General features: G+C 38.1%; 1 protein-coding gene, 1 long non-coding RNA gene and 1 pseudogene across 3 annotated transcripts; 1 reads left to right on the top strand and 2 right to left on the bottom strand.

The window, feature by feature from the left end:
• Window positions 1–8,996: 8,996 nt before the first annotated feature.
• On the bottom strand, window positions 8,997–9,774 carry LOC108986486 (annotated as a pseudogene).
• Window positions 9,775–11,177: 1,403 nt separating this feature from the next.
• LOC108986775 (probable pectinesterase/pectinesterase inhibitor 51) lies at window positions 11,178–14,646 on the bottom strand. Its single transcript, XM_018959522.2, has 2 exons — window positions 13,620–14,646; window positions 11,178–12,289 (listed from the first exon to the last, which is right to left on the bottom strand). Exons 1-2 carry the CDS (start codon window positions 14,545–14,547, stop codon window positions 11,604–11,606), a joined length of 1,614 nt encoding a protein of 537 aa, XP_018815067.1. The 5' UTR covers window positions 14,548–14,646; the 3' UTR covers window positions 11,178–11,603.
• A 1,522-nt stretch (window positions 14,647–16,168) lies between these two features.
• LOC108986781 lies at window positions 16,169–18,698 on the top strand. Of its 2 annotated transcripts, none has more exons than XR_004800894.1 (5): window positions 16,169–16,230; window positions 16,342–16,694; window positions 17,333–17,425; window positions 17,724–17,794; window positions 18,374–18,698. It is a non-coding gene; the product is annotated as an uncharacterized LOC108986781 (long non-coding RNA). The 2 variants fall into 2 exon arrangements; XR_001995419.2 differs by having other exon boundaries at window positions 16,186–16,230; window positions 16,342–16,570.
• Window positions 18,699–19,326: the final 628 nt, after the last annotated feature.

The raw sequence follows: 19,326 nt of genomic DNA, 5'->3' as shown, positions 1-19,326 counted from the left end.
TCTATTTGAGTATTTTGGCCTCCAAACACCTCCCACGCCGCCACGCACGGCCAACTATCGCCACCATTAGTTTCACCAACACCTCTAAGCCATTCCCTAGTAATCTTAAGCCTTCGTTTGTCCCCGTTCAAAATCTAGCATTTTGAGACCCACATCCATATTGCATTTTGCACTGTAACATTATTGTGCCTCCACTTCTAGCACCTCTGTGATCATTCGAAAATTATACTATAGCGTTGTAAGTATTTTTCAAAAGAATTTTGAGATTTAAATGTATTTTTGTTTGGTTGGTTGGTTGTGCCGGACTGAGTCTGAGAAATAAGAGAGTCGGTTGGATTGGATGATGGAGTTGTTTGTGTAATTGGTTTATGCTATGAGATTTGTTGGCTGTTTCGGGTTTAAATATTGGTGTTTTGAATTTGACGTTGGTTATGGTGAATATTGATGATTTTAGAAAGTGATGATATATTTGAGGATTATGAGGGTTTTAAGTTTTGAGGAATTAAAATAGGTTATTTTAGAAGTTTAGGATTAAATATCGAAATGCGTGATTGATTAGAAACTTATGAAAATTACGTAATTATTTTTATAGGTAACGATTTATACTTGATTCGACATTTTTTAAGAAAGTTCTGAAAATCTAAGAAGTCCAGGTAAGTGAGGTTTCTATGGTAGACTTTGCATAAAAATAAAATGGACTGAGATCAATTTTGAAAATGTGCATGTTGTGTTATGAAAATAAATGTTAAACGATCTCAGTTATTTGTTCTGCATCGCTCATGAGATTCTGTATAAGAATAATATATTTTCTGGCATGTGTGGACATGAGCTTATTTTTGGCATTCTGTTATTAAACTCAGAAAAATATGAGCGAATATGAAAATTGATAATTTTTGCATGTGACATGAAGATATTCTGAATCTATTTTGGAAAATATGAAATGATCTGAATTTGTTCAGTACTTTGTTTTGGAATGATTTGGCATCTGAAAAATCTTTGGCATAACGCTTTGATTCTATTCTGACTCTGATTCTGTTCTGTCTTTGATTCTGATTCTGATTCTGTTTTGCTCTGATATGTGGCCCTGTCACGGGATATAATAGTGACCTCTAGCCTTGTCACAAGATACAATAGTGACCTCTGGCCCTGTCACGGGATACAATAGTGACCTCTGGCCCAGTCACGGGATACAATAGTGACCTTTGGCCCTACCACGAGATACAATAGTGGTTTTCTGTTTTGAGTGCAATCGCTTTGATATTCATGGTGATTTATGTTCTGTTTGGCTTTCCGCAGAATGCACAACCCTACCACGGGAGTTAAACATGAAATTCTTTTTTGATATGATGTTTCGGTTACACTATGCCAAGGAAATTTTAAATAAAAATATTTTTGAACTTTCGCTCTGATTGTTTTGATAGCATGTTCTGACTCTGCATTATGAAAATAAAAAGTATTTTGTTCTACATTCTGAACTCTGCAAATGTTTATATTTACATACTAGTATATGTTCTCTGCTTACTGAGTTGTTGATAACTCACCCCCGTATCTCCAATATGTTCAGATGATTTTTGAGTATTTCAGCTAAGGATCAGAACTATGAAGAATTGGGTGAGATGACTTAAGAATAGTGGATTAAGAATATAAAGTTTTCGATGAGTATTGGTGATTTTTGATAATTATATTGTTGAAATGTGAGTTTAAGTGACATGTAGAGAAGTTGGTAATTTTTGGGGTTATTGTATTGAGGATTTTTATATACGAGTATGTGTGGTTAATTAAATTTGAAATTTTTACGTTTGATTTAGAGGTTTTGGAAGTATATTAGCAATGTTGGAGTTGATTATCAGGTAACATAAGTTAACTCTTTAGACCATCGAGAACGGGGCGTTACAGATCCTCAAGACACCATTTTATAGGCATAGGAGGATAAGGAACATGAAGGGATGATATATGAGCTAATGAGATATATTGTTGAATTTAGAAATTCCAATAATTGGTACATGAATGTGCTAGAATTATAAGAGGTGGAAACCAAATGGACATCCACCAAATTCATGTATGCATTTATAACACTCCCCATTGGATGACCATACACAAAGAATATGTCTCGTTAAAATCTTATCATGGAAAAACCCGATGGGAAAAAAACCAATAGCGAAGGAAAAAGAATACAATATTCTTGTGTTCCTTGGAATGCTTTAGGATTGCCTCGTTAAAACTTAGCAAAATAAAACCTAATAGAAAAAAACCTTAGTGAAGGAAAAATAGTAGAATTCGTATGATCATTTTCTCCTCCTCAAAAGTATGTTGAACTTCAATAGTTTATAATGAAAGACTTTTTAATTGACGCATTCCAATGTCGTATACCAACTTTTTAAATGTTGCAGTTGGTAATGCTTTAGTGAATAAATCCGCCAAATTTCCACATGATTGTATTTGCTTGACATCAATATCATTGCTCTTCTGGAGCTCAAGTGTATAGAAGAATTTTGATGAAATATGCTTGGTTCTATCACATTTGATATAGCCTCGTTTGATTTGTGTGATACAAACAACATTTTCTTCATATATTATTGTTAGGCTATCTTTAATTGTGGATAAACCACACTTATCTTGAATGTGTTGAATTACTTATCTCAACCAAATACACTCCCTGCTTGTTTCATAAATTGCAATAATTTCTGAGTTGTTGGAAGAAGTAGTAACTAATGTTTGCTTAATAGATCTTCATGAAATAGTTATACATCCATAAGTGAATATATATTATGTTTGCAATCTTCCTTTATGTGGATAAGAAAGGTAACCCGAATCTACATAACCAACTAATTGAGGATTTGATCCTTTTAGATAAAACAATTTCATGTCAACTGTTCCACGAAGGTAGTGTAGAATATTTTTTTTATTTTTGACCTCATTCCAGTGCCTTCGAGTTGGTGCATAATTATATCTTGTTCGTAAGTTAACTGAAAATACAATATCTGGTCGTGTGTAATTTGCAAGGTACATCAACGCATCAATTGTACTTAGATATGATACTTCAGGACCAAGAATTTATTCATCATCTTCTCAAGGGCGAAATGGGTCTTTTTCATATTAAGTGATCGGACAACTATTGGAGTACTCAAATGATGAGCTTTGTCCATGTAAAAGTGCTTCAGGACTTTTTCTGTGTATGTTGGCTAATGGACAAGAACTTCATTTGAAAAGTGATCAATTTGCAGATCAAGACAAAATTTTATTTTTCCGAAATCTTTAATTTTAAATTCAAATTTTAAATAATTTGCGGCTTTTATCAGCTTTTCTAAAGTTCTAACAAGATTTAAATCATCAACATATACCGCAATAATAACATATCTGAAATTTGACTTTTTTTTATGAAAACACATGGGCAAATTGGATTATTTTCAAATATTTTTTTTGTTAAACTTTTACTTAGACGATTGTGTCACATGCATCCAGATTGCTTTAATCTATATAAAGATCTTTGTAGCTTTAGAGAATAAAATACTTCGAGACTTTGAATTACATGCTTCAGGCATTTTATATCATTCAGGGATTTTCATATAAATATCATTATCTAGTGATCTATATAAATATATTGTAACAACATCCATTAAACACATATCCAAACTTGTTGTGACTAACAAGCTAATAAAAAATCTGAATGTAATTGCATCCACTAAAAAGGAATACGTTTCTTCATAATCAATACTAAGTTTCTGCGAGAAACCTTGTGGAACAAGTCGTGCTTTGTATTTTACAATTTCATTTTTTTCGTTATGTTTATGTACAAATACCTACTTATATCCAATATACATCACACCTTTAGGTGTTGGGAATACAAATCTGAATGCTTCATGTTTTGCTAACGACGTCAATTCTGCATGAATTGATTCTTCCCATTTTGGCCAATCATTTCTACGTCGACATTCATCGATGGTTTTTTGTTCATTTTCATTATCAGTTCTAGTGATATCAAGAGCAATTTAAGATGAAAATATGTTATCGACATCAATTTTATTTCTATTAAATAATTCTTTCGTACTTATATAGTGTATTGAGATGTCATTATTTTCAACTACATTTTCCTCTCCAGACGATAACTCTTAAGGAAATTCCTTTTAAGGGGATTCCACTTCAGGAGATTCTATTCTGGGAGAATTTTGTACTAAAAGTTTGGATGGATCTATAGCTCTTGTTGCCTGTTTTGTGGGTACGACCTATTTAGGAGCACTGATTTCTTTCATTGTGCTTTTCTCTTCCGGAGAGTTTTATCATTTGTACCAATAGGTCTTCCATGCTTCAGGTTTTAGACTTATTTACTATTGCATTATTTGATTGTTTTACCAGGATATCGATCTTTGCTGGAGTATTAGTAGCTGGAATGTGAGATTTCCCTATTTTCTTGTTGTTAGTAAAGGCATTCGGTAATTTATTTGCAATAGTTAACAAATAAATTATCTTTTGAACTTCCAGTTCATATTGATTTGTACGAAGATCAAGATGAGATAGCGTCAAAGTATTCCATGTTATTTGCTTTTGTACTTCAGGCAACTCTTCTACCCCTAATAGTGGGAAGACTATTTCATCAAAATGACAATATTCAAAACAAGTCTTAAAAAAATCTTCAGTTAAAGGCTCGAGATATCTAATAATGGAGGGAGAATCAAAACCAATATAAATTCCAAGGCTACATTGAGGACTCATCTTAGTGCGTCGGGAATGCACAATTGGAATATACATAACACAACCAAAAGAACGAAGATGAAAAATATTTGATGGTTGGCCAAATGCAAGTTGCAATAGAGAATATTTATTATTGGTAGTTGGTCTTATTCGAACTAATGATGCAGTATGCAAAATTGCATATCTCCAAATAGAGACATGTAGTTTTGTTTTCAGAAGTAATGGTCGAGCAATTAATTACAGTCGTTTAATAAATGACTCAGCTAAACCATTCTGAGTATGTATATGAGCAACATGAAGTTCAACATTAATCCCAACTGACATACAATAATTATCAAAAGTTTTAGATGTAAATTATTCTGTATTATCCAATCGAATAGTCTGAATTGGATAATAAAAAAATTGAGTCCGTAATCTAATAATTTGTGCAAGAAGTCTAGCAAATGAAACATCTCAAATAAGGAGTAGAAAAAAATGTGACCATCTAGTTGATGCATCTATTAAAATCATAAAATATCTAAATGACCTACATGGTAAATGTATAGTTCCACATATATATCTATGGATTCTTTGTAAAAATGATGGAGATTCAATAATTACATTGGAAATGGATGGTCTGACAATTAGTTTTCATTTCGAACATGCTACACATGGATAATCACTTGATAAAAGAATCTTCTGGTTCTTTAAGGGATGTCCATATGAATTCTCAATTGTTTGACGCATCATGATTGATCCTAGATGACCAAGAAGATCATGCCAAAGCATAAATATTTTTGGATCAGAGCACTTATGATGCATTACAATATGTGATTAAATTATTTTCAATTTTGTATAGTATAACCTAGAAGAGAAAGCTGACAGTTTTTCTAATATGAGCTTCTGGTTTAAATTTAGTGTTGTAATGTAAAGATATTTATCACTGCCTTCATCAGTGGTTTCAACATAATAACTGTTATAAAGAATGTCTTAAAAACTTAGTAAATTTCTTCTAAATTTAAAAAATACAAAGTATCGTCAATACAAAATTTTGTTCCTTCTAACAACATGATGTTGCCTATTCTGGAGCCTTCAATTAGGTTCGATGACCTAGATATCATATTGACGTTGGCTTTATATAATGTCACATTCCTCCTCCTCTGGTCCTATGCAACTGTACGGCATATCGTATCTTTGGCGGTCAGCTGGCATTTTCTGGTGTTATCGACACGTCGTAATGGTGGAGATCTTCGACCTAGGTCGCACCCGTAGGGTCGACTCCACCAGCTCTGCAATTATGTGCTCGTCGTTCGTGGTCGTTGAGACAATCTCAATAGGGTTTGCAGTCTCAAATCCTTCCCTTGACTTTTCTCTCATATGTGTGTGTGTGGAGTCGATGGCACTGCAGGCGGTTCCTTGGAATGCATGAGGTTCCCAGTGCGAATTATCCTTTGTAGTTCAGTGGTTTCAAGCGGCTTTGAGATGTAACTTTTCCCTTATAATTTGACTTCATGATGTAACCTGCCTTTCACATTGTAGTAAAGTTAATAAAATGATTTTGTGCATTAGTTCGTGTACTTCTCGCATATTATTTTCAGCTAACCCTACACTGTAGTTTTCTGTGCCTTACTTGCTGTACTGCTTCCATATTTTATTTTTTGTGTTGTCTCTGTGCTTTCCTTGTTGTATTTCTTCTTGTACTCCTGTTGCTTTCCCCATTTTTTTTTGTAATTTTGCATTGAGTAATAAAGTAAATATGTGTACCCGATTGTACCTTCTCTGTATGTTCTTTGTTTGCCAAGGCTTTGTGCGGCTTCTCTTTGCTCCTTTTCCTTGAAGCTTCCTTTCTTTTGGTAGTCGTAAGACTCAAACCTGCTCTCCATTGGGATGGGGTTGAGCTACCTCAAGCTATCCTGCCCCTTTTTCTTCCCAAAGGAGCTAGGTAACTTCTTCGAGCTGCCAATAGAGCAGTTCGCTCATTCATTGTGATGAGAATCGGGCTAATTGATTTGGGAGGGTTGTATGCCGGTTTGTAACTGGATCCACTCCCGCTCGTTGACATGATAGGGAAGAGTAATTCTTTTAGCAGGCTGGTGCTAGACTCACTCTTCATTTGTAGTCGCAGTGAAAGTCTGGGTAAGTATTCTAGAGGGCCGTATGCGGGTCCCGCTATCTTCTACGAAAGGTATAAGGCCACCCTCGGGCTGACCTTTCCCTATAGTGTCCTGCAGGGAGGTAAGTTTTCAAGCAATATGTTTATGTACCCGCTCCCGCCTGTTGACACATATGAGAAAGGTAAAAATCTCTGACGTCGGATAGTTGTGAACTACCCGCAATCCATCGCGGGAGGGATAAGACAATCTTAAGGCCTACATTTCCCTATGGTACCCAGTGGGGAGGTAAGTTCGGGTGGCAGTAGGTTGACCGCTCTTCGCCGTGATAGGAGTCAGGGTAATTTATTCCAGAAGGCTATATGCCTGTCCCGCTCTCCTCCACTAGAGGGATAAGGCCACCCTTAGGCCAACCTTTCCCTATAGTGTCCCACGGGGAGGTAAGTTGTTCAGGCAGTTTGTTACTGGATCCGCTCCCGCTAGTTGATATCATAGGGAAGGTAAGTGTTGGGTCAGGCCGGTGCCGATCCCACACTTTTTTGCAACGGAGGTCAGGGTAATGTATTAGGGAGGGCCGTATGCTTGTCCCGTTCTCCTTCGCTGGAGGGATAAGGCCACCCTTGGGCCGACCTTTCCCTATGGTGTCTCGCATGGAAGTAAGTTTTTGGGCAGTTTGTTATTGAACCCGCTCCTGCCTGTTGACGTTCACAAAAAAGGTACGTTTTGTTTTCAGGCTACCATCAACTGACCAGCTCTCCCTCGAGGGAGGGACAAGGCAACACTTAGACTTACATTTCCCTGTGGTGACTCGCGGGAGGTAAGTTGTTGATGACTTTGTCGCTGTGTATCTTGTTAACTGTATTTTGTTTTTATTTGTCGGTGCCGTACTTGTAAGGCGAGATCATAGAACCGATGTTCTGAATTGCCCTGAAAGCCTTGCCCTATTCCTTCCCCCTTTGAAACTAGGCCAGGCAAATCATGGATAAGAGCTTACCGTTGTTTTTCTAGCGTTGTCCGGCCTATTTCGTCCCCTTGGTGCAGTCCCAGGCAGGTTCTTCATCTTTTTGCTTCAACTTCTGCACATGGCACTTCAGTGCTGACACTTGTTCCCCTCAAACCTCTCCCACCTCCTAGGAAGTTGGGAATTTCATTTTGAGGTAGTAAGTCGACGTGACGACCTTTAAGCAGTTGAGGGTGGGTCTTCCTATGATGGCATTGTAGGCTGATGTTGTTTTCACCACTAGGAAGTTGACCATAATGGGAACCGCGCATGTGGCACTTCCTACCAGGACAGACAAGGTGATGGTTCTCATTGGCCAACCGATGCCTCCAAAGAAGCCTTTCAAGGGTATGGGGGCGGCCACCAACCGAGAAGTTTCGATTCCCATCTTGACTAAAGCTTCCCAGAACAGTATGTCTGCGGAGCTTTCGTTGTCGATGAGAATTCTGTTGACATTTATAACAACTTCAATAATGCTGGAATTCTAACTTTTAACTTATTGTTTGGGATATAAGCCTCGTCATAGTTTGAACTTTTCTTATGTTATCACAAATGATATTAAACTCAAATTGATCATTTTATGGTGTGGAATGTAAGTGCATCAAAACATAACCTCGAAGGGCATTACACATATTAGAGGGGAAATGTAACACCATATTTCTCTAGAAAGGTAGTAAATGAAATTTCACGTTGTCAAAGAGAGAGTTCTTGAGATTAATAATGATTTCAATTGAATCTCACTTATGCTAAAGGCATGTGGATTATTATTCTCTCGAGTTTCACATATCTTGAAAGTCAAGAAATTGATGCCAATGCCTTCGAATCATACCTAGCGTTGAAAAAGTCCATGTTATTTGGTATTGTTTGTGTCATTTTTCTCTCTTTTATATTTGTTCAATGTGCGACTTCGTGGGTTGCAACCTCCAACATCAAAATTCAATGAGTGACAATGACCCTGTGAAAATTTATAAAAAATAAATAAATAAACAGGTTTTATTTTATACGACGAAGTAGAAATCACACCCATCCAATTCTCATCTACCTCCCCCAAAGTTACACAACAAATGCCAGGAGAGAGAAGGATGGAAACATGCTCAAGCATAAGAGCCCCACTGTGAAGAGATACCATATATGGATGGAGATCAAATGTAGTAGAAAATTTGGAATCTCCCAATATTGTTGAGTTCCAAACACATTACAACCAATATTTCTGCAAAATTTGAAGCTAATTACTGAGAAGATGGAATCCACTCATCTCCTTGGATAAAATTCTGGACAGAATATGTGAGTATGTGCTCTGTCGGGATTTGGCTACTCCATGTTACCCTCTGGGACAAATTAAAGCCTGGTCCAGAATTCCAAAATTCCCCATAATTGAGTGTTTTCAATGCAAAATCTTCATCCCATGGTATTCAGTCTTCTGGTGTAATAAGAACTTCTAAGTTGCAGTGTATAAAAACTATCCTTGAGTATAGCTTCCATGGCCTCCCTAAATAATTAATGTGTACTTTGGGATTGTTATGATACTGTACCATGTATTCCATGGTGCCATTTATCAATCAATTCTAAAAAACAAAACCTGTGGATTGTGCAGGGTCATTTCTGCTATGTAAAGTGACAGTATTTTCCTTGCCCTCTGCTGGATCTACCTGTCGGGACAAACTAAGATCTGGCAGTCTTCAAAAACTGATGCTGAGTTTCCAAAAATGAAATCCACATTTGCCTGGATGCGGCATAATTTGTAGAATTGGTGAAGGGAGCAGCATAGAGTGTATCTTGATTGCCTAAGAATTCGCAGTTCTCAATGAGCCACTGTCGAATTCATGCTATTAACTATAGTGCAGCGTGCAGGCATTGCAGAAGCCTAGGCTAATGTGCAAGCTTGTAATGTTTATGCAAAGTGGTTGGAAAACTTGATCCATTCATAATTATAATCCGCTACAAAAGTTTAAACAATTGAAACCTCAAATTTGTAACCTCAAAGTCGTTAACCATCTCATTAGTGGAAATTCTACCTGGCTTATCCCCGTTCTGTATCTTTACTTGAGGTCATTTCCCTCATAGTTTGATGGTTAACACTACAGTCGCTTCTTTTATAAGCATTTTATCAAACCTCAAGAGACATGAAATTGGTTTGTCTCACACTGTGTCAAGAGTATAAGGGTTGTCCAACAGACAAAATGTCAGTCACAGTCTCACAGAAGAGCATTCATGCTACATAACAAATTGTGTCTTTCCATGTCACTCCACGACTATAACTATCATTTCTAAAAAATCTATGAGTCTCAAGTACTACCCAAAGTTTGATTGGTTCTATTTTATTAAGAGTAATATTAGATACAATTTTAAGATACGTAAGTTCCACACACTCTTTAAGAAAAAAATTGGTATCTATCATTAAAAAATTAATTTTTCATATGGGTTCTAAAGTTACCCATATTTTTTGAAAAGAGTATACAAAACTTGCAAACACTAGAGACTGCAAATATCATATGTATATAACTACAACCATCTGCCTCAGACTAACAACCACAAAGTATCAACAATCACTGCAGCACAACTGCACAACACAATACAAGTTGTTGGCCCTAAAAAATAGCTCATTGTTTAGACTGCTTCCCATCAACCACCATAACCACTCTCTTGGAGTTTGGGTCTAGAAAATACTTCACAAGATCCTTCTAATCTATTTTTTATTTTTTATTTTTTATTTTTTATTTAGCTTTGTCAAATTTGGCTCGAGGCATTTGCTAAGATTCTTCCCCTCTATCGATTTACATTTTTTATGATATTGCCATTGTGATGATACTAATAACAATGAAAATAATAATAATTAGTAGAAGGTGAGGCATACCAAACATTTAAAAAAGGTGTCATATTCATTGGTTTTTCGACTACAACGAGGTTGTTGATAATGTAGCATTGTTTGGTAGAATGAACCCAAAAAACAGCAGCTAGGTAATAATTTCCTCAGCCATAAATGTAACACCTCATATAACTAGATGAGTAGTGAATAAAATCGTAGAATATTTAGGAAGAACTTGTTGACATTTATAACAACTTCAATAACGCTAGAATTCTAACTTTTAACTTGTTGTTCCGAATATAAGCCTCGGCGTAGTTTGAACTTTTCTTATGTTATCACAAATGATATTAAACTCAAGCTGATCATTTAATAGTGTGGAATGTAAGTGTGTCAAAACATAGCCTTGCAAGGGCGTTACACATATTAAAGGGGAAATGTAACACCATATTTCTCTAGAAAGGTAGTGAATGAAATTTCACGTTGTCAAAGTTCTTGACATTAATAATGATTTCAATTGAATTTCACTTATGCTAAAGGCTTGTGGATTATTATTCTCTCGAGTTTCACGTATCCTGCAAGTCAAGAAATTGATGGCCAAATGCCAATGCCTTTGTATCATTACTAGCATTGAAAAAGTCCATGTTATTCGGTATTGTCTATGTCATTTTTCTCTCTTCTACGTTTGTTCAATGTGCGACTTTGTAGGTGACAACCTCCATCATCAAAATTCAATGAGTAACAGTGACCCTGTGGAAATTTAAAAAAGAATAAATAAATAAGTTTTATTTTATACGAAAAAATAGAAATTACACCCATCCAACTATCATCTACCTCCCCTAGAGTTACAAAACAGATGCCAGGAGAGAGAAGACTAGAAACATGCTCAAGCATAAGAGCCCCACTGTGAAGAGATACCACATATGAATGGAGATCAAATGTAGCCGAAAATTTGGAATCTCCCAATATTGTTGAGCTCCAGACACATTTCGGCCAATATTTTTGCAAAAATTGAAGCTAATTACGAAGAAGATGGAATCCACTCATCTCCTTGGATAAACTTCTCGACAGAATATGAGAGTATGTGATCTTTCGGGATTTGGCTACTCCAGGTTACTCTTTGGGACAAATTAGAGCCTGGTCCAGAATTCCCAAATTCCCCATAATAGAGTGTTTTCAATGCAAAATCTTCATCCCATGGCGTCCAGCCTTCTGGTGTAATAAGAGCTTCTAAGTTACAGTTTATAAAAACTGTCCTTGAGTACTCCTTCCATGGCCTCCCTAAATAATTACGGTGTACTTTGGGATTGTTATGATACAGTACCATGTATTCCTCGGTGCCATTTATCGAGCAATTATGAAAAACAAAACCTGTGGATTGTGCAGGGTCGTTTCTGCTATGTGCAGTGATAGTATTTTGCTCGCCCTTTGCTGGATCTACTTGTCGGGGGGAGACTAAGATCTGACAGTCTTGAAAAATTGATGCTGAGTTTCCAAAAATGAAATCCACATTTCCTTGGATGCGGCATGATTTGTAGAATTGGCGGAGGGCACGAGGATAGAGTGTATCTTGATTGCCTAAGAATTCGCAGTTCTCAATGACGGATAGATCACTGTCTGATCTGAAGGCCACTGCTTGGTGTGCATTAGGACCAGCCGTGTTCTGGATTGTGAGGCCGTTGGCCATGAATCCATCACCAAGAACACCTGTTCCAGAATGATTCAAACATAAGGAACAATAATGGATTTTTTTTTCAAATCAACTCTAGAACAAGAAGGGATTAACCCAAGTCAATGGTTAAAATAATGACTCAAGAACTTAATTGTCTTGGGCATTAATCATAAACTTTATTTGGTACGGAATGCATACAATATAAGGTGACAAACTGATGGAAAAACCTAAGGATAAATGCTACTTGCAAGCACATGGTATAAACGGCTTACAATCAGCATAGCCACGTCAGTGTATTTTCATTTTTCCTTTTCTCTCTTAATTTCTCTCTCTCTTTTGAAATTTTAAGTTGTCATCCCTCCCTCTCCTCGCTCATTTCTCCTCCAACAGACCTCTCTCTCTCTCTCTCCGTATAAGTAGACTGCCATCATTCTAAACAAACTTCAATTGCTATTTTTCTTTCTTCTTTCTCGGTGTTTCTTTGTTTGCATTTGAGCACAAAGTAACTAGAAGACTAGATTTTGTTTTTTTTTTTCTAACATTTTGATATTTAACATCAGATTTAAGGGAGTGAAGGCGAACTCAAGGTTGAAAGAGCTCTCGATTTGAGCCTATGAAGTTTCTCTAACTTTTATTGATTCTAGGTTTAGGCTTTTGAACTAGTTCTATGAGTGCATGTGTCTAAGATGGGGGAACACTGAAAAGCACCCAAAGAGGGAAAGAAAGAGAGAGAGAGAGAGAGACATGGGAACTGCGGGAGAGGCAAGCTCCATTCTAAAGCTACCACTCCTTTCAGTCCCACCCACAATGCAAACCCCACTACTCCACTCCTCAGCCTCAGTCCCATTTCGTTGGGAAGAAGAGCCAGGCAAGCCCAGGCCCTACACCACTCTCACCAACCTCACCACCAAGTACTCGGAACTTCCTCCAAAGTTGCTCTTTGATACAAAATTGTCTTCCCGCACCACTGTCTTGGAGGGTTCTTTTGTGGGTAGGTCTCTATTTCAGTCTGCTTCGTTTAGAATCACTTATGGGGAGAGCTATGGACCAATCTTCGAATGCTACAAAGTCCAACTGCCATGGGAATGAAAAAGAGAGAGAGAAAGAGAGAGGTCTTATTTTACTTATTTTTCTTTTTTGCCTTTTGTTTTATTTTTTTTATTCCACGTAAAACCGAATAAACAGCCGCTTACCTACCGTTTGCACGCCCCGAAGTGAAAACCTAAGTGCAAAAGGCTGTAAAATCAACTAGAATAATTTATCATGAGCACCTCCCCAACAGTATTTATTGACTCCATCCACAACCTTGAAAATAAAAACATATATCCAGAAAGAAAAGGCAAAACAATAACAAGGAAGACTTACCAACTGTAGCTGTGTGGTATGTCGAAAGCCCAGGCATGCCGACGTTCAACGACCCCGTAATGACCGTTTTGCCCATCCCGTCTCCTAAAAACACCACGTTCTTCTTCTCTAACGGGATTCTGACGATTTCCTCGTATACCCCCTCCTTTATATGTATCACGAACTTCCGTTGCCCGGCGTTATCAGGTGTGGCGTTCACTGCCTCCTGCACCGTCTTGTAGCACCCGCCACTCCCATCCTTACACACGGTCGCGTCCGCCATTAGCTTCGACGGGAAGCCGCCCCGGAAATCCGACCCAGAGCTGCCACTTCCCTCCCAGAACTGGTCCCGCTCGGTCTTGGGCGGGGCCCACGACCCGGTCTCGTTCCCAAAAATATCGTACGAGAACACCATGCTCAGCGCGTTACTCGTGAGCCCAACCAACGAGTCCAGAAACGACATCGTTGAATTCACCATCTGGGTGTCGTTCACTAACTTGAGTGCGGACCAGCAACCTTGTTGGTATTGCAAGGAAGCGCTCAACCAGATCCTCGCATCCTTGATCCTTCCATGCGGCAGTGCGTCTTCGGTAGTCCGAGAGACCCGGTACTCGGAGTTGCTGAGGGCCTCCGTGCAGCTTTTGACGGCCGCGGTGAGGTTCGCATTCCCCGCGGAGGAGTCCTTGATGGAATTGACCATGGATTGGGCGGTGTGGAGGTTCTGGGTGGAGACCCAGATGGCAGACTGGATGAGTTGAAGAGGGGTGGGGTTGGGGGGCACGTGGTTGGATTGGGTCAAAGAGGTCTCGCATTGGCTAGGGAAGCGAGTGGCCTTGCAGGCCTGGCGGATCGCAGGAGAGATGGAGGAGGGAGCATCAGGACTGGGTTTGACGACACCGGGAGAGAGGGAAAGAAAAAGGACAAGGGAGACAAAGAAGATGCAGGCCATGGAAATTACAAAGAAGTATGAATGGCTTAGAAAACAGGAAGGTGTTGGAGCTGCTTTTATGGACAAGTTTTGTGGATTTTCTTTGACGAGTAGTGGCCATATCGAATCGATCCACTAAAATAGCGCGCGCAGTGGAGAGTGAGAGATCAATTTGGATGGTAGTGCGAGTAGGTGGACGCGGTAAGCATGAACGAGGAGTGAGGTGCGGTGACTCGGAGAAGGAAAATGGAAGGCGGGGCTGGGTTCACGGGAGATTGATGGGGATTGGTAAGACTCAAAAAGTCACGGGTTGTTATGGTTATTCGGTAGGGTAGAAGTTGAGCGAGCTGTGCGCCTGCGTCTTCGCATACAGACTCAAACCGTCAAATGGGTGGGGGAATGCTTTTTTTGGAGAAGACGGGTCGCGGGGGAAACCTTCGGTTTTGTTCCGCATCACACTCGCCACCTAATAAATAAAATCAAAATAGATCCCTGGCGCAGTGCTCGGAATAGCACGCCCAATTCGAACTAGATTTTTCGCTGTACAAAAACATATACAAAGCTTAAAAGAGAAGTGAATTTTTCCATATATTTATGCTTTGTTTAACTCAGTTTTATTAAGGACCGGTTGAGGAGGGAAAGGCCCACGAGCAGAAACCTCATGAAATGGCCATAAATGGAACAAAATAAGAAACGGAAGGGTTTTTAGTCGGATTGGTAATGAAAGACTTACAGTGGGGAGCTTGTTGCTGGTGTAACAAATGAGCGAGCATACAGGTCTTCCCAACAGCTCCATCTCCAACTGTGACACATTTCTTTGAAGCACTCATCTTCCACTCAAACTCCACAACTTGTACAGTAGCTCTTGAGCTACAACACTGCTGTATATGATAGAATCTTTAAAGTTGAAGTAAAAACAAGAAGCTTCAAATAAAAAGTTCTAACAAAACGAGACGAAGAAGGAAGAGAACAGTGTCTGGATGTGGGAAGATGACATTATATATAAATAAAGGAGCCTCTTCTACTTTTCAAGAAAAGATTAAACTTCGTTTGGATGCACAGAGGAGGTGAGTTGACTTCACTTTTAACACATGTGGGTCGTCAAGTGAGAGCAGTTCAAGTTTGAACCTTTTGGTTGGGCTCCACAACTGACAAACCCACTTTTACCTAAACCCATGAATTGTGAATAGCGCCGGCAACTTAAACCAAAAGAAACTTTATGGGTTCCTTGCACCAGAACTGACAACTGAAATTGGTTGGGCCCCACAAGTGAGTGCAGTTGAAGTTTACACGTGTTGGTTGGGCCCCACAACTCAAACCCACGACTGACATTTGTCCCTTGGCCAGAACTTCGTGCAAGCTTGTAGAAACTTTTTTTTCTTTTGCAGGTTTGGCACGCTCGAAAGGAGATAACAATGTCAATTGAACAGTAAAGATTCAAGGTGGGATCCAATTATTTTACAACTTCTCATAAATATATCTAAACTTATTTTAACATCTAAACACACATAAACTTATCTTAAGTGGACCTCACAAAATTCACTTAACCATCTCAACTCACTATTATTCATAAAAAAACTCAACTCAATTTAACTCAACTCAGTTTAACATCTAATCACAACCTAAAACATAAACAAATGCGAGTAAAGTGAGAGAGACGGAGATACAGAGAAGTGTTATTCATTGTAGTCAAAGGGTTTCAGTGTACTTTTCCATCTCTCTCGAATCCCCGATAGATTTCAAATTTATTCAATTTTTTTTCTTTTTTTTTTTCTTAAAATTTAATAAAATATTTTAACTTAAAGTATTTTACAGTATTTTAACACCCTGCGACGGTCATCACTCGGTCCAGCGCCAACCAGCGCCGCCCATCCCTCTGTCCTACGCCGCCCCTCGTTCCTCCTCTGTCGCCCCTCGAATTTACACATCCCGCGTCGCCCCAGCACCCGCATCGCGTCGCCTGCCCAGCGCCTCCCCGCAATGGCCATCCCTTGGCCCAGCGACACCAACCGACGGCTCTCGAAACCTGTTGCGATCTCACAAGGTATAATTTTGTCTGGGCATTGTGTCCTTGCTGTCAATATTGGAGCTATGAGCGCACTGGGTTCACATCAGGCTCACTCACAAACCATTCTCATATGGTACGCGTAATGCACAGTGCCCCAGAGGTATATATATATATACACGAGTCCTAGGTACTTGGATTTGTCTTTGATTTGTGTTTGTTGCTGGCTTTGGAGTTTATGAAAATGAAGATATTTGGTTCCTGAGATAGATGTTGGAAAAGATACAATTAACAAACATTATTGGGATTTAGGAAAACATAATTTTCGCCAAGTTTTCATTCATCTTTAGGGTGTTCGGTTAAATTACGGGAAATCGTGTTTCGGAATCCAAAGAGATGATAAAGTTTTGTGAGTCTTTGTGATTCGTATTGGTTTGATGTGTTCAGAATAGGATTTGAACTGAGTCGATTTTATTTGGTAGATCAATTATCTTATCCATCTGGATTGAATTTCATGTGGTTGCAAACTTGGCCTTTCATGGTTTTCCAAAGTTTGGGGTCTACATTGTTTATTAGAACATGGTCAGTCCTAGATTATCGTTCTTGGAATTTGATAGTGTTGAGGGTTCTATAAATGGAATTGTATATTATCCAAGTTGTTATTCTGGTTTTTTGAAAGTTTTCTCCGACTCTGTATTTGCAATGATATGGAATGCTCGAACTGATTCATTTCCTCTGGAAATCATGATGTACAATTCTTTATGTCATTATCTAGTCTTTGACTTCTCTTTCTTGTTGCAGAACGTTTGTCATGCCTTCTAGGATATGTATCAACCCAATACATAATAAGAAAGGAATCCTGCATCACTCTGATAAATCAAGTTTAGAGGAAAGGTGAGTTCATTGAGTCTTTTCGTGTCAGTTGGTCTTTTCAGACTAAGGTGCTATGTTGTTATTGAAATGTCTATTTCAAAATTGTTATTTTATCCCTCTGATTTGAATTTTGAAGGTTCCAGAAAAGATGCCTTCTAGGTTAGGTTTTATAGATGCAGCTTAACTTTATTTTATATTTTAATGTTATTTTATATCCTATGCATAAGGCACACTTTAGCACTGTTCTCTTAAGCAGATTGGTGCTTGAAAGTGTGAATTCTTATTTCCCTGTGGTTTCTTGTTTCTTGTTTCTTGAAAGATTCAATGGAAAATTCTGTTGAGATAGTGTGATTGAGAAGCTGCTTCATGTTACAAAGGAATTAGAACCAGGTAATACAAAATTGCTTGCATATGATGGTGAATTCGGAACCAACTTATCTACTTCAAGTCTGATATATCCTAAAGCAACCCTTTTCACCTAACCTTCTCTAGTTCCAAACCTCATAAAAACCCACTTTTGGTGTAATTCTTTAGTGCTATGGCTTTTCAGCAACCTTTTCCATTGCTGAATCTCCCGACCAAAATTAAATTACCATGATCATATGCACCTCACAGCTAATAATTTCTAAGAGCTTTTAAGCATTCACTCCATGTTACCTATATGCCCTCCTATGAAATTATTTCAGTCTTCTATATTTCCTTTTTTTTTTTTTCTTTTTTGTTTGACCTAAAATTGAAATGAACCACTCCATCTTTCTCGTTCTGTATTGTTTCATTCCAGAAGCAAAAGTTTACTTTAAACTAAGATAGCACTCTGTATTCCTTTTAAAGAAGTAAAATTTAGTGCTCTTCATGCTCATGTTTTCGCAAGTTTCATAAAGTTTTTTGGTTAACTGTTTCTTGTCCATTTTTATCTTCCTTCGAATGAAAAATACAAGTGTTATTTAAATTTTATTTGTGTTGTCTCAGATATGTGCCCATATTGATGTTGTGTAACTCGATGGAGATTTTGCAAAGTCATGGAGATGGTGAAGACGTGGAGATGCACTTGGTGTTGCTTGTCGAGATTCTAGGCTAGGAGTTTGGACCTTGGTGTGCAAACACTTGTTTCTTTGTGGGGATGTTCTACTGTAATTTTTGTACATTTTGTTGATGCTATAAGTTGGCCCATTTTATTGTGTCAATGCTTGCACATTCTTGACACAAGCAAATTAGGGTGGTTGCACTGTTATGTGGATGGCTAATTATATTTATGGTTGTCATGCATTTCCAAATTGATTGCACAGATCTAGAAGTTATTGTTTTTATTTTTATTTCCGAACAGGTATACAATTTTCATCTGCAATAACTTGCTAGTTCCATTGAAAGTGGATGTTAGTTTCAAATTTCTAGCTGAAAATCGTAACAATCAAGCATGATTAAAGCATGAGCCATGAGGAAACCGTAACAATCAAGCAAGGATATTTTATTTTAATAATATTCCAATGTTTCTATTGTTTCGTCAAACTCAAACCAGAAGTACATAAATAGATCAACACCAGCTCTATTACTGAGGACTGGCTGGCAAAACTATTTAAGGGTAGGTACCATTACATAGTGGGCTGTACATTTGATATATACAAAGTAGATGCTACCGAGTTATTTACATGTTACAATTTATTCAAACCATGCAAAAACTATTACAATTGATACAACTCAATACAAACACAATAATTTTTTATTTCGTTGCCTCTCTCTCTTACTTTATTTTCGAACTTCATACTCGCGTCGCAACAAGTCATCCCACCTCTTCCAAATTACATTTTTTCTTGTATGCTTCTGAACGATATCCCCCGTGTCACTGCACCTTTTAGTCTGCTGGTGGTCAAAACTTCAAAGAACTCTAGCCAGCAACCCCATAATCAAGTTGTATCTGTTCTACC

The sequence above is a fragment of the Juglans regia genome, chromosome 1 (genome assembly GCF_001411555.2).
Source record: "Juglans regia cultivar Chandler chromosome 1, Walnut 2.0, whole genome shotgun sequence".
In the NCBI taxonomy this organism is placed as follows: domain Eukaryota; kingdom Viridiplantae; phylum Streptophyta; class Magnoliopsida; order Fagales; family Juglandaceae; genus Juglans; species Juglans regia.
The sequence above is the reverse complement of the archived record's forward strand: the minus strand, read 5'-3'. Positions and strand labels throughout refer to the sequence as shown.

Bases quoted from the DNA above. Each gene is read 5' to 3' on its own strand.
- LOC108986775 (XM_018959522.2), bottom strand. From the start codon at position 14,547: ATGGCCTGCATCTTCTTTGTCTCCCTTGTCCTTTTTCTTTCCCTCTCT. The intron at 12,290-13,619 runs GTAAGTCTTCCT...ATTCTGGAACAG, and splicing joins ATACCACACAGCTACAGTTG to GTGTTCTTGGTGATGGATTC.